The sequence below is a fragment of the Paralichthys olivaceus genome, chromosome 13 (genome assembly GCF_024713975.1).
Source record: "Paralichthys olivaceus isolate ysfri-2021 chromosome 13, ASM2471397v2, whole genome shotgun sequence".
Classification (NCBI taxonomy): Eukaryota; Metazoa; Chordata; class Actinopteri; order Pleuronectiformes; family Paralichthyidae; genus Paralichthys; species Paralichthys olivaceus.
The window spans coordinates 8,264,197-8,278,533 of NC_091105.1; the positions used below are offsets into that span (position 1 = coordinate 8,264,197).

A 14,337-nucleotide genomic window follows, 5' to 3' on the forward strand; every position below is an offset into this window, starting at 1 on the left:
TCACTCTCTTCACCTTGCGTTTTTCATGTTAAACTGGCATGTATGTACTGTATTTATATTGTATATGATGAAGGTAAGTGAGGGAAACACTGCCCGTGTCTGATATCAGAAAAATGAAGAGAATAAAGACGAAATGAATGTGACTTTTTATCAGTGAGTGATCCGTATCCACACAAGTGAGGTGCAGAAAGAGCGTTTGAGCAAGAGACAACAAAAACTGTTGGAAAGCAAAGTTGTGTAATCTATTAAGCGATAGCCTGAGGTCTTCTGTGGCTGCCGGCTGAGTAAAACTGATAAATGAAAGATTTAAGGTTCATCTCAGTTTTTGGTTAAGAGTTGAAACGTGATCAGACAGCAACACGGCAGCAGGCGACTGAAAGTAATTACATCAGCACGGTGCATCAGAAACTAGAGTTCAGGGCAGTAAGAGGGAGAAGAGGGAACAGAGAGAGAGAGAGAGAAAGAGGTGCACAGGGGGGAAAGGATAGAAATAGAGAGATTACTGTTAATCCCTCATAAATGAGTGCATTTGTTTATGAAGCTTAAAAAATCTCCCATTTAGAATATGGAATAGTAATCCAGCAAGAGATCATTTAATCATTCACGTCTAGTGGAGTGACACTCAACCATCCACCTCCATCTTATCCGTCCCATTACAACCAGTGCCTCCTGTCGGGGCCCCCTCCTCTGCCACCGTCTCGTGCATTAGGTACAGAGCCAAGTCCTGTTTATGGCCCATATTAACACTCTCTCTCCCCCCTGTGTTATAATCCCCCCGCCGCTGCAGAATTGGGTCGGCAGGACTGTTTAATGGAGCCTTGGTTTTAACCTTTTCCCTCCGTCACACGCTGAAAACCTGCTGCACCCTTAAAAGTCTGCATTAATCTCCTCGTAAGTAGGTGTTAGGTCTGTTTAATGCATCTAAGTTATCCTCCCACTAAGCACCCCAGCCGTCTACTGTTCTAATTACACATTGGGCAGAAAAGCAGAAAGTTTATAGTGGTGTGATGTGATGTGACGTCATACTTTTGCATCTTTTTTATCATTAGCAGAAATTATGTAAGGCCTAACAGCGCGGTTATAAAATTAAAATCACAACATCCTGCTGTCATTAGAAGTGAGTGCTGTGTGTGGTGAGCAGTCGACAGGATCACTCATCCCTCGTGTTGCACTTCCACGCATTAACTTTCCCACTATTTTGGGCCTACACCGTTATTGAGTGATTTCTGGCGTCACTGGATGATGCTTTACGCCATTTTTAGGTGTAATAATGACATAGAAATTCAATAATATGAGGAAGAAAATTTGTGTCACAATGTGTCATTTAATTCCAGTGGCCACACCCCTCTCACACACGGCCATTCTGCACATCATTCATTCAAAACAAGGTCAAAGGTCAGTGATCCTTTATGGGAAACCATTGTTTTAACCCTCTTAACTTATCTCTTTAAAAATAAAGCTACAAACTGTGAAATCACAGATTTTATAGAAATAATGCAACATCAAGACATCACTGGTCTTTAAATAGCAGCTGAAAATAACTGTCTTTATCCTGGTCTGTGTCTGTGCGCCTGCTAACAAATCTGTTTTTTCCTGTTTTCGGTTTAATCTTACGCTCCGTCTCTGATCCATTTCTCTTACCCTAACCTTAACCTGAGCCTAAACCTAACATTAAAACTTGTCTAACCCTTAAAATTGAATGATTTGCCTTTTAAAGATTTGCTTTTTGTTCCCACAAGGAAGACAATGTGACTGTAAACAGATTTATGTCCCCACAACATGAGTAAAACCTGCACCACACACACTTCAAACCTTTGTCTTCCATACACAGAAATTAATGCAAGTGTGCAAACACACAAAGGCTCATAATCTACAGTATCAGAGGCTGGTTAATCGTCTGAATCTCTTGCCTCCAGGGTTTGGACAGAAAGTAATTATGTGATATTTGTCTCTCTCAGGAAACTTTACTTTCTAAGGTCAAAGGTCAAGATCAACTACAGCAGCATCCTGGGGTACGGTGATTGTTTTTCCAACCCAGTTCAAATTAAATGACACCAACTTGATCGTGATGAAAACATATAGCGAGCGAAACTTAAACCGGAACCCATACAGAAGTGGGCATGGTTTCATCTAAACTGGGTTGGAGAAAATAAACACAAACATCCCAGGACACCTGGTTATCATTTATTGAAAAGCAGATGGCAGCAATAAGGAAAATATGTTACAAATATTACTCTGTAACTCTGCATGGACTTATTACTTGTTGCATCATGTTTTCTTCAAAGCAAACATGCTATGTATTGTAGACACAGTACACTTTATGCAAAAAGTAAACACAGCTGCTGACTCACTGTCAGTGGAGCATTGCAAAGGTCTTCAGTGGACAGACACTTCCAACACTGAGACCCTTGTCTTGCTCACAGCCACTTCAGCTGATTCCAGGGGCTGATACCACGTGGAGGTGCTATCTCATGATACTGAGCGAAAGGTGTTTCATAACTAATACAGGTGATATAGTTTGGTGGATGATGTGCAACAGCAGGAGGGCACACGCTTTCTGATGGGCAAGAGGCAAACATGTGAAAGAGTTCAGAGGCTGATGAAAAAGAAGTTAGTAGCTCTTGGTCAGAATTGACAAGAAAGACCCCTCTCCTCCATCCTGCAGCCATTTCTTTTGTTATCATTGAACCCTGTCTGATTCCCCTCTCTGCCCCTAAATGTTCTAATATTAGCTTAACCCCAGGTTTACAGAACACAAACCCCTCTGCCAGTCACAGGTCTTTGAAACACCACCACAGCACCATAAAAAGCCATGTTCCCGACTCCTCTATTTATCGTCCTTCCCCTCCCCTCCATGGTTTCCATCTCTTGGTGTCTGATTCGGATTCACCCAGGCCCTGTGTGTCTCGTGACCCTACAACCATGCTCTGCACCTTGTTTGGTTCCCCCCACTGTCTCCTCTCCCTTTCTGTATCTTTCACCCCCACCCCACTCCACTAACCCCCTCCCACCCCTCTTTCTGTCCATCCCAGGGTTTATCCCCTCATCACTGATCTCCCTTCATCCCTCCAATCCTCATCTGTTCCTCATAGGAGCAGTGGAGAGAGTGAGTGACGGAGGAATATCCCGCTGTGTGTTTGTGTGTGTGTGTGAGAGAGACGCCAAAGGTGAATGAAGCGGGAGAAAGTGTGGTGAACTTATGACAACAAGCAGAGGGAGACCGCTGGAGGAAGAGTGACTGAAGATCGACCGACACACCTTGAGAGGAGGCTCCTCATTGGTGAGTGGATGGTGCGACTGGATGCCGCTGTGTACACACTCTTGGTAGTTGTTTGTGTGTGTGTGTGCGTTTGTGTGTGTGTGCAGGTCTGTCACACTGCTCAGAGGATGGCTCAGATAAAAATTGCTCGAATCTGAAAACATATTTTTCAATCACATCCTCAACAATTTGGCGAAATCCTTTAGCTGTGAGGTGTTTTTTTTGACTGTCATGATCATATATACTCAAATTAAATGATCAAAACATTTTCCAGAAAGTTGAGGATCTTTAAAAATGATCTTACAGGGGACGCCATTCAAAATAATGTTGACACACACTTTATGAACTTGTTTTTTGTGGCAGACACAGCTGAGGGATTTACATGGGATCAACATACAATGCTGGTTTTGTCGTGTAGACTGATAATCTGAGTAAAACAAATTCCCATGTGGTCTGATTCCTAATACTGTCAGACATAATCTGCATGATAAAAAACTGTGATAAATTGTTTTTGTGGATGAAGGCTATATGGATATATGAATCAGAAGTGCATAGAAAATTATTTGGTCTTGTATATTAAGATTGAATTATATGGATAAAATCGTCCATCGCATGTGATTATTATATATGATTATGTGATTCCATGTTCTAATACTGATTATATGATATAGTAAAGCTATTGGAAACAGGCTGTAAATAAAATACCTGAAAATCAAGGTACTTTATCAAATTTAAGGCAAAAGTCATGCAAATCCAAAATAACCAGAAAGCATCTTTGACTACAACAGTCTTATACACCCAGAGATACTTCACTCTAAGCTACCAAAGAGCAAACAACGTCTGTTGGTATGCAAATTTGTTTTATCTCTCATGGCACGCATGTTCTCCAATAATTGTACAACCCAATGTTTATCTTTGCAAATACTGCAAAGATAAACAGCTCCAACACTGGCATAAAATAAACAAGAGAAATATTTAAAGACTTGTGTGAGTTTACATGTGCATCTGTTTGTATTGTCTAGGGAATGTACAACTTGTGACCATGACCTGGATTCACAGACATGATTTAGTTTTGACTGGTCGGGCCTGAGCTCTCAAACTGCACAGTATCGGTGTCAGTGGTCAAACTCAAGTTCGTAGGCCCAGTGGCACTGAAAACACTCCCCGCCTCTTACCCGCTCCCATCCAAACAACTCTCTCCGCCTCCTCCATATGCCCCCTCCCTCATTCTCATCCCGCTATCTGCTCCCTCCCCCCGCCCCGCCATCCTCTCCTCCATCTCTTATCCAGATGCAAAGAGCAGTCAGTAATCGGATGAGAGCAGATTTGATTCAAAAGGCTTCCCTTAAAATCTCAGCCAGAAGGATTTAAAACTCACTCTCCTGCCACCCCCCCCCCCCCTCCTCTTTTCTCTGGCTGTGTTAATGCACTTCACCATCCAGCAACCCCCTAGCATTCATTTAATCACACAGAACAATGGCAGGGTCCCAGGGACAGAATGGCAAAAGGGTAATAGCACAACTTAAACACTCAAGCATTCATTACAACCCTCATTATTGAAGCAATTTCCCATCTGGAACAAAGGCCAACAAAAATCCCTGGTTCCCAACTTCAGGGAACAGTTGTCATCAGTTTCAGACAGGACAGCCACACAGTAGATGTTCTGTATCACACCGCGATGATGTCCACACATCAGCTCTGTAACATGTTCATTTTCACATGTATGTTATGCTATCTTCCATTCATCACAGAGGCAAACAATTCAAGCTAATCTCTTTCTTTTCTAGAGTCACTCCCACCTTCACTCCCTTCTTCTCCTTTTCACTTCAAACAAATTAGACGCAAATCCACTCGGTCATGTGTTTTGACAGGGACACTCATTCAAATAGTGAAAGAGAGAGAGAGAGAGATTGCTGCAGGGACGCAAACGATAAGATCAACACAAGCATTCCCTCTTCTGATCAGAACTCGAGGTAAGATGGTGAAAATGTCGGTTTTGAGTGGCGGTTTTATTGCATCGAAAGAAAAGAAAAGTCATTTCTGCATGTGTTCAGGAGGAAGAGGAGGAGGAGGAGGGTGATTTTATTGTTGTTGAGGTTGGTTATATTGTGCTGCTTCACCGTGAACTCAGTTTCATTTCTCTGCTTCTGTCAAATCAGATCGTGACTCGGCCTTTTTTCTCTCAGGCCTCGATTACATTTGTCACACTGTATGAGTTTGTCCATTAGGTGATTGCTCCAATCATTTAATCATGACATTACCAAATTCAATAGCCATCAACATAAGTCGGCAAGTGCACTGAAGTGTTAAGTGGCACAGACTCCACCCCCACTCAGTGTCATGAGCTGCGTATTACAGGACATTCTGGTTTGTGTGTACATTCAGGGTGAGGATGTGTGCTCACAACTTCATCTGAAGAGCAAATACTTTCACTGTTAATGTCATGCTCAAATATTCATACTCTCTCCATGTATTTGCGTGCGTGCGTGTGTGTGTAGGCGTGTTTTGTGGGTTTTTGTGTGCTCCTGCCTGTTTATTAAGTTTGCAAAGTAGACATGGGCCAGTTTGACTTGCAAAGTAGCGCTTACTTGGAATTGTTCAGGTAGGTGCAGGTCAAACTCTAGCATGAAGCATTAGAGCAGGCAGAGCTGCTGCTGGAGGATAAAGGTATGATCACAACTATATTCTTGAATAATTTTATGTGAACTGATGTTCTGTTTGCTCTGTTTTTCTTTCTACCCCTCTTCTTCCTCTTCATTTCAGGCTTATCTGCTTTCCTGACCTCTCTCCCTGTCTCCATTAGTGACCGTACCAAACAACCATCGCCATGGGTGAAATGGAGCAACTGCGAAAGGAGGCAGACAGTCTCAAAGACCAGATCACTGTGAGTAGGCTCATCCTGTCTGCAATAAACCAAGAAAATTATCTGATCGTCCGTGATATCAAGTGACTTCTGTTTCTCACCATGACCTGAACTTCTCTTTAAACAAATATTGTCATTATCCTGCTATAACTGCATAGTGGATCAATCAATCACCTCTGTTTGTGTCTGTACCCCAGGCGGCTCGTAAGACCATGCAGGACACCACGCTGCAGGAGGCGGTGGCTGGGATCACCGTGGTGGGCCGTGTCCAGTTGAAGACCAGGAAAACGCTAAGGGGTCACCTTGCCAAGATCTATGCTATGCACTGGGGCACTGACACCAAGTAAACATGTTGTTCATAAGTTGACCTGCTGTTTTACTTTTACAGCCAAGATCAGATGGTGTCATATTTAATTCGAGTGAGAAGAAATCTCTGAATTAGATTTGTGACATACACATGGTGCTTTAAAATGGAGGAATTAGTAGGAACACGGTGCACACCGTATGGTAATTTTAATGTTTGCTTCCTTCTCACCCTCTGTTAATGTGACCCCTGCAGGCTATGTGTCAGTGCCTCACAAGATGGAAAACTCATAGTGTGGGACAGCATCACAACCAACAAGGTAAGAAAACACGCAGATAAACAAGATATGAAGCCATGAATGTGTTTTCTCAGCTACAACTGAATCAAAAGTAACTGAGGAAAAAAAAAAAACGGCTGCATGTATTTACCCTCAAATGCACCAAAATACAGAAGATCATTTCGTAAAGATATGAACATTTCAAATCCAAAGAATTTCTCCAAAACATTACATATTTACGACTAAACCGGCAATTTGTGTTTTGTTCAGCATTTAACCTCAGCTAATCTGCGTCTATAGAATTGTGCTGAAGCGATTTAAGATTTAATCGACACTAACAACCTGCTGAAAACATCAGATTCTGATTTGCGTGTTGCTGAATCCTGACTGGTTCAGACAAGCAGGTGACATCACATCACAAAGAAGTGAGAGAGGTGCCGACGATAATAATAAAAAAACAGAGATCTCAAATGTTATATACAGAAAAGATCTCTAATGTTTCTAATGCAGTAATTGAGAGTTTATTCAGAAATGTAAGAATAATGAATAAATATCATTTAATATTTAGATTCCAGGGGATTTAAAAATAAAGCTTCCTCCCAGATACAGGGGTTTGAGTTCATTTGTGGTTTTTTGAGGAGAAAGAGTCAAACAGTCCGCTGTGTGTCCTCAGGTGAGCGCCATCCCTCTCAAGTCATCGTGGGTGATGACTTGTGCCTATGCACCCTCGGGAAACCTTGTGGCTTGTGGTGGTCTGGACAACATGTGCTCCATCTACAATCTCAAGGGCAAGGACGGAAATGTCAAGGTCATGCGTGAGCTGGCGGCGCACACAGGTTCGGACGTCACAGCTTGGAAATGAAATCACTTGAGATCACTCTGCTGTTCGGTCCTTGTCGCGTTTTAATATAATTTCTTCACGATTTATCATAATTCATTTCTTTGGTTGCCCAGGTTACCTGTCCTGCTGTCGTTTCATTAGTGACAGCGAGATCATCACCAGCTCTGGCGACTGCACTTGGTAAGAATATAGTTCGAGTAATTGAACTAAAGAGAATGTTGCATCTTAATTTTTCACTTTAAAATTGAAATGCATGACGTTTTTGTCTCCTCACAGCGTATTATGGGACATTGAGACAGGAACCCAAAAGACCATCTTTGCAGGACACCAGGGAGACTGCATGTCCCTGGCTGTGTCCCCAGACTTCAAGTTTTTCATCTCAGGGGCGTGTGACTTCACGGCCAAGCTTTGGGACATCAGGGAGGGCGCATGCAGGCAGACCTTTGGAGGCCATGAGAGTGACATCAACGCGATTGGGGTGAGAATGAAAAATATTTCCAGCTCTGCTTCACGAAAGGTGTTTTTCTCAAAGGAGGCCTGCTGTCTAATCACTTCTCCTTTCTTTCACAGTTCTTCCCAAACGGTAACGCAGTAATAACAGGGTCTGATGATGCTACCTGCAAGTTGTACGACCTGCGAGCAGACCAGGAGCTCATCACCTACCAGGACTCCAGCATCATGTGCGGGGTGACCTCCCTGGCACCCTCCCTGTCTGGACGTCTGATACTGGCCGGCTATGACGACTTCAACGTCAACATCTGGGACTCACTGAAAGCTGAGAGAGTCGGTGAGTTGGAAAATATAAAGTTAAATGGTCAACAGGAAGCATACGATATGGGAGGGGAAAAGGGGAAGTTCAGCTCCTGAGTGATTTCTTCTCAAGTGATGCTTACATGTCTTCTCTTCTGTGTGGTGGCCCAGGAGTGCTGGCCGGTCACGACAACAGAGTGAGCTGTATCGGAGTGTCCTCTGATGGCATGGCGTGTTGCACGGGGTCCTGGGACAGCTTCCTCAAGATATGGAACTGAGGCCATTCCTCACCATTGAGCAGAGAGAGAGCAGTTAAACATCTGCCGGGGGAGAAATTGAAGAAGATAAAAAAGAAATTGGAGTTTGAGGGAGGGATGTGGAGCCGCATAGGGTGAGAAGAGGGTATTTTAATTGTGCCAAGTCCTATCTGATGTTGGAGGGGGGTTGTAATGTGAAAAAAGAAATTCTCCTCTCTCTCTCTGTCACATTGCGCTCTCACCTTTTTTCTCACTAGTGGGTGAATTTCGCGGTGGGATATTGGGTGTGGGGTTTCTGAAAAGACCATTCCTCTCATTAGTGAATTCTGTTGTGGTTCAAATTAATAACACATGCACATTTACTGCAGCCATTCAAACATCACCTGCTGAGGTCAGTTGCCAAATGGAAATGGTAGCACACTGGATGAGATAGAACTGAATACGTGTCAAGTTACAGCCTGTGTAGTTTTACACCAGCTCTGCTAAAATGCTGTATCAAAGCCTAAGTTAAGTCATATGAAGTGAATATGAACATTTGCATTTTGTTTTGTTTCAGACTGTTGTTTGTTCTTAGTTTTGGTAGATTCCCTCCACGCTTACGTTTAAATTCTTTACACTTTCTAATTTTAATTGATTTTTAGTTTGCAGATGTCTACATTAGTGTTTGAGATGTTTTTGTATGTGATTGATGGAAAATATTCACCAGGATCTGTGGTCTCTAACCACCGGGTTAGACCCGAAAGTGCTTTGTGTAAACTGTTGAACTGACAGATGGGATAATAAAAATGATTTCATGGTTCATTAAGCACTAACAAAAAAAAAGAGGGATGACCCATTTGTCTCAGGACAGGACTCTTTATATGAGTGTTGTTTTTTTCCCCTGGAGGATAAATGCTATTGTGTGGCTGTGTGAGCAGTACATCTGAATCTGTATATGAGCTTGACATTTCCTTATTCATGATAACAGATGATCTTGAAGGAACATTTGTGTAAATACAGAAACATTTTCTCCACGCTGTGACTTGGATTTGGACCTCTCTTTACACTGTTGAGTAAAAGCAATATTACCTTTCTGAAAGAATGTCTAATAAACCTGGGATTCTGCATTATACAAGTCACTAGTGTTACCTTTTTTCTTTTATTTATTTTTTTACACACTGACTGCAGTTCTGCTATGGTGTTTAACACGATTATAGTAAAATCCCCCTTCAGTATATTGAAGTCATTTATCTTTTTTTTTTTTTTTTTTTTTTAAAATCATACTTGTGTTTCTGGTTTTATTTACAGGCACACTAATGTAGCTTCTTTATAATTAACTAGACAGAGAGACAAGAGACAAAAAAAAAACTGTTTCATAGCCAGGAGCGATGAGACTCAGAAAGCACCTGGCAATGAAATGAGAAATGAAATGAGTCAATTTAACAAATATTTGTGTTTGTGCAGAAATAACTACAAACATTTTAAACACAGGAGAATATTTAATTATTTCAGAAAAATACAAGGAAAGCTAAATAGCGGGGGGGGGGGGCACTTCAAAATAAAAGATTAAAAGCTGAGGTATGAATGCAAATACTTTTATTTATATTTACAAAAAGCACAAACAGGGCAGAAAACTGCATAAAATAGCAGTTAAAAATAATTACACAAAAGGACAGAAAACTGTACAAATAAAAGAATGTTTTAAGAGATATAAAAGTAGCAGGAATCTGTGCATGGCTGCAGTGAATCATCTGTTCTCCTTATCCAGAGCCACTGCCAGCACTCTGTGGCCCACCGGCCCCTGTCTCTGCTTGTCTGGGGTGGAAACCTTCAGCTTCTTCTGGAAAGTTGACACAGCAAATTGATTTACTTTGTCTTTAGATTCACTTTTGAACGATTAAATAACCAAATATAGATGCAATTTAGTTTGAGTGAATATGGATCAATAGCAGCAAGTGCTTGCTTGAGTATAATACCTGAGAACGTTGGTCTCTGGGCGAGTTGCTCTCCCTAAGGATCTGCAGGGGGGAGCGGCCTTCGGTACCTGGACAAAAAGCAAAAAACATTAGATAACAATAACTTGTCATATATAACATGTAGGCACAAGCTTTCTACACACCTTTCTGCTTCAGTTTTCCAGTCTGTCCCTTATTTTGATTGGCTGCGTTCTTAACGGTCACACGGACAGCGAGAGGAGAGGAGCCTCTTTTGCCCCCCTGCACCCCTCTGACTCTCAGCCCAGAGGCACCGAAGCCTTTTCCCAACCACTGCGGTTTGAACACCACCTGACTGGGACTCTTTGAGTCAAAGGTGGGGCAGCGGATGCCACTGCAGAGCTGTTGCTGCTCTGGGCTGGGGATGACTGGTGGCTCTGATGAAACAGATGCAGGAGGTAAAGAACATCCTGTAACAAGCTCTTTAGTTTCCTCAGAGGGTGATGGTTTCTCTGCTTCATCTGGCTGTGCAGGGGATGTCTGCACTGGTGACTCAGCTTCAGTGGTGGTTGGTGAAGGCCCAACGTCAGACTCTGGCTCAACTACGATGCTAGGAAGGGCATAAGAGTGATCCACGCCATCGCTGAGAGGCTCCACTTCCACACTAGGAAGAGGAGAAGCATTGTCTTGGTGCACTTCAGCAAAAATCTGTGATGAGGTTGCTCCCTCGTGGCAGGTTATCAGACTCAAGCTTAATCGCTTGTGAAGAGGAGACTCCCTCACCTCCTCCGCCTCCTCCAGGCTGATATCTGTCTCTATCTCCACCTCCACCTGGGGCTCTGGCAGAACAACAAAGGGGCTTGACTCACCCGCGTTCTGGAGGGGGCGTGACACAGGGGTGGCAAGGAGGTCGGCATGCTCAGCCAGGGAGCTGAAGGTTTTGGACGACTGAGGAGACAGGAGGGGCTGGGTGGAAGCCAGTTCCTCTGACTTGAAGACCTCCTCCTCCACAGCGTCACTGAAGCATTTCTGAGGGGCTTCAGAGACTTTGCCTTCAGCCTCATTGTGGAGGAACATGCCCAGGCGACGAGCAAAGGACCCGACTTTCGCTGGGGAGACAAGTGGAAGAACATCATCATGTGTTGTTTTTGAGGCGAGGAAACTCTGGTACTAAATAAGGTGAAGGTACTAAATATTTACCTCTCATGATCTCTCTGACAGGGGTGCGGTTGATACCAACAGAAGGTGAGCGGGGATCAGTGAACTCCAGTGGACACTCACTTTTCGCTGCAGCAGAGGGTTTGGTCGCAAGCCCACCAACCTGGGAAAAACATTTGTTGTGAAACTCTTTAAATGCTTCCCACAGCTTTCAGAAGGGTCATGTGGTGGGAAATCTTCCAGACAACCTACCTGAATAGGAGTGCGATCGATGCCTGTCGAAGGAGAGCGTGGATCCGTCAGATGACCCAAGTGACTGTTTTTGATGGCAGGCTCTGGTTTTACCGGTGCACACACGGGCATCTTGCTCTCACTGGATCCCATTATGGTTATCTAAGGTTAACTGGCTCACAGGTAAACAGAAAAGAAGATTTACTCCACAGAAACTGTAACAACAGCATAACATCAGACGCTCAACACACACAGACAAGATAAAAGTGTTCACATCAATCAATATTGAAAATTATAACAATGGATGTCTCATTATTATTTATTTTAAATTTCAAGACAGATTTTTGCTCCTGAGTGAGGATTGTGGGCTTGAACGATAAACAGCAAAGGATTTTACAAATCTAGGGTTTAATAATTCTGTGTTATAGCTCCTCACTGTGTCAGAACAATGCATAAGCAATATATTAGTTTAAATATGGACTTTTTTTATTGATCTTGATATTGTTTCATTGTCCAGCTCTAACAATGCAGGATATGATGAATGAAAAACTTGCCCTCGTGGCTTCTATACAGTCATACAGTCATACAGTTTGATACAACAGGAAATGAAAACAAGACGTAGAACAAGGTGGAGATAGTTTGGGGTCTTTTTTTTTAGCTTAGACTACAGATCACACATGGTCAACATACACAACATGAACTCACGACAACACAACTTTGTAGTTTTACTGATACCACGGAACGATTAGGTCTCAGAAACGTGCAAGAAGCTAACAACAAGCTAGCACAGCTAAGGTCAGTTAGCACGCTTCGCTATCCCGTTCTTAAACAGGTTAAAGTTTGAACACGGCGATAGAAAGTGTTAAACCGAGATCACCGACACTATTTTCTCTTTATATGAATCATGTGTTTCTTAACTCACCTCAAACAACACGGAGGATGTGCGGCTCAAAGTCTCCTCTCTGACTCCACAGCAGAAACACACGAGTTTGAATCCCAGGTTATGGTTTGAATACATTTAAATGGCTGGTGACGTGCTTGTTATTTTTAAACGAACCAATCAGCTCGCACGTCCCCTCCGCCTCCTCGGCGCTGATTGGTTGGTTTAGAGCAAGGGCCTCTTGAAACTGGGCGTGGCGTTCTGATACATTTGAAAGTTGAAATAAACGAAAGCTTTGTTTTTCTCCTGTGGAGAAAAGTTGATCGTTATATTGCGTCTGCAAGAGACACGTGATGCTGTAACACAGAACTCAGGGAAATCTGCACATGATCATAGGTTTCTACTTTGAATGATGTGGAACATGAAAGATGCAATTCTTCCTTTTAAAACAACGCTTTTCTTTTCTCCATATTGTCAAATATCAGATCATTCCTCCTGAACAGGCCTCATGCGATGCTGTACACAGATATTGACTGGAACACTATAGAGTGTGCCATCGGAACAGTTATACTTATAGTTATAATCAGTAATTAGATACATTTAAAAACATCTTCTCACTTTGTATAAATAATCATTAGATTATTCAAAATCCCAATCAATGATTTTCCTCTTTATGTCTTTGCAGCAATCAACACATTACATTTAAAATGGATTTAAAATATTTGAATTAATGAGATTTAAATTCTACATTATGTATTATTTCATTTCAATTTCATCTTCACAATTTACTCAATTTTACAGTTGAAAAAATGGTTTGTAAAATCTAAAGCCTGAAGTCTACGTTTGTTTATTCAACTAAACCTGGCCGTGTACTACAGTGCATGTTTACTATGACACACCTCATGAAAATATTAGCTTCTTGCTTTATTTTTCAGGTTAAAACTCCAGCATTCAATTCTGTACACACTTTCTTCTCTTGCATAATAGTTTATATATAACGATATATATATTTACTATCACACTGTAAAAATGTAATTCAAAGTAAACGCAGTCCTAGCTTTGAAACCCTTGCTATTATCTATTACCTTAATCCAGGGGTTTTCAAAGTGTGGGACATTCCAACATTTTACATATAGTTAGTGTTAGTTTACCCAGTTTACCACCATGGCAAGTTTTACTCAGCCTGTAAAAATCCATGAACTGTTATGACACATCTCCACTTTAAGTTTCTTTCTGTCAATCAAGTCATTTTAAGTATTATCCATGTCACTCCACTAACATGTAGGGGCAGTGTGTATGACCTGTACTTCAGTCAGCCACCAGGAGGCAAAAGTTTTCATTGTGTGGTTGTGAGAAGATCTGAAAACCAGTTACTTTGGCTTGAGTTTGGAAACCACACATTTACAACTGAAACCCTGAATTCTAAACTGAGAGGGTAGAAGTTAAAAGGAGGTGGAAGTTATCAGGTGCAAAGAGAAATGCTTTAAAGTTGCATTATGGGAAATGTAGGTCACAGAAAGTGTCTCTAACAATAACACTCTAACTTATGAAACTTTATAATGAAATGGAAGTAAAAAGAAACAGCTTGATGTCAAAAATACAGA

At 42.0% G+C, this 14,337-nt stretch overlaps 2 protein-coding genes across 7 annotated transcripts; one reads left to right on the top strand and one right to left on the bottom strand.

Annotated features, from left to right (window-relative positions):
- Positions 1-3,138: 3,138 nt before the first annotated feature.
- On the top strand, positions 3,139-8,704 carry gnb3a (guanine nucleotide binding protein (G protein), beta polypeptide 3a). Of its 5 annotated transcripts, none has more exons than XM_020093086.2 (10): positions 3,159-3,280; positions 5,131-5,232; positions 6,023-6,143; positions 6,320-6,465; positions 6,682-6,745; positions 7,377-7,539; positions 7,658-7,724; positions 7,821-8,022; positions 8,115-8,331; positions 8,466-8,704. In XM_020093086.2, exons 3-10 carry the CDS (start codon positions 6,087-6,089, stop codon positions 8,570-8,572), a joined length of 1,023 nt encoding a protein of 340 aa, XP_019948645.1. In that variant the 5' UTR covers positions 3,159-3,280; positions 5,131-5,232; positions 6,023-6,086; the 3' UTR covers positions 8,573-8,704. The 5 variants fall into 5 exon arrangements, with proteins under 5 accessions (XP_069392960.1, XP_069392959.1, XP_019948645.1 ...); XM_020093089.2 differs by having other exon boundaries at positions 6,063-6,143; XM_069536859.1 differs by lacking the exon at positions 5,131-5,232 and having other exon boundaries at positions 3,139-3,280; positions 6,063-6,143.
- A 1,405-nt stretch (positions 8,705-10,109) lies between these two features.
- Positions 10,110-12,902, bottom strand: cdca3 (cell division cycle associated 3). 2 transcript variants are annotated; one of them, XM_020093052.2, is made up of 6 exons: positions 12,776-12,902; positions 11,875-12,025; positions 11,665-11,785; positions 10,650-11,573; positions 10,507-10,574; positions 10,110-10,367 (listed from the first exon to the last, which is right to left on the bottom strand). In XM_020093052.2, the coding sequence occupies exons 2-6, from the start codon at positions 12,004-12,006 to the stop codon at positions 10,278-10,280; spliced, it is 1,335 nt and encodes a 444-aa protein (XP_019948611.2). In that variant the 5' UTR covers positions 12,007-12,025; positions 12,776-12,902; the 3' UTR covers positions 10,110-10,277. The 2 variants fall into 2 exon arrangements, with proteins under 2 accessions (XP_019948611.2, XP_019948610.2); XM_020093051.2 differs by having other exon boundaries at positions 10,110-10,370.
- Positions 12,903-14,337: the final 1,435 nt, after the last annotated feature.

Bases quoted from the DNA above. Each gene is read 5' to 3' on its own strand.
- gnb3a (XM_069536859.1), top strand. From the start codon at position 6,087: ATGGGTGAAATGGAGCAACTGCGAAAGGAGGCAGACAGTCTCAAAGAC. The intron at 6,144-6,319 runs GTGAGTAGGCTC...TCTGTACCCCAG, and splicing joins GTCTCAAAGACCAGATCACT to GCGGCTCGTAAGACCATGCA. The intron at 6,466-6,681 runs GTAAACATGTTG...TGACCCCTGCAG, and splicing joins CACTGGGGCACTGACACCAA to GCTATGTGTCAGTGCCTCAC.
- cdca3 (XM_020093051.2), bottom strand. From the start codon at position 12,006: ATGGGATCCAGTGAGAGCAAGATGCCCGTGTGTGCACCGGTAAAACCA. The intron at 11,786-11,874 runs GTAGGTTGTCTG...TGTTTTTCCCAG, and splicing joins TCGATCGCACTCCTATTCAG to GTTGGTGGGCTTGCGACCAA. The intron at 11,574-11,664 runs GTAAATATTTAG...TTGTCTCCCCAG, and splicing joins TGTCAGAGAGATCATGAGAG to CGAAAGTCGGGTCCTTTGCT.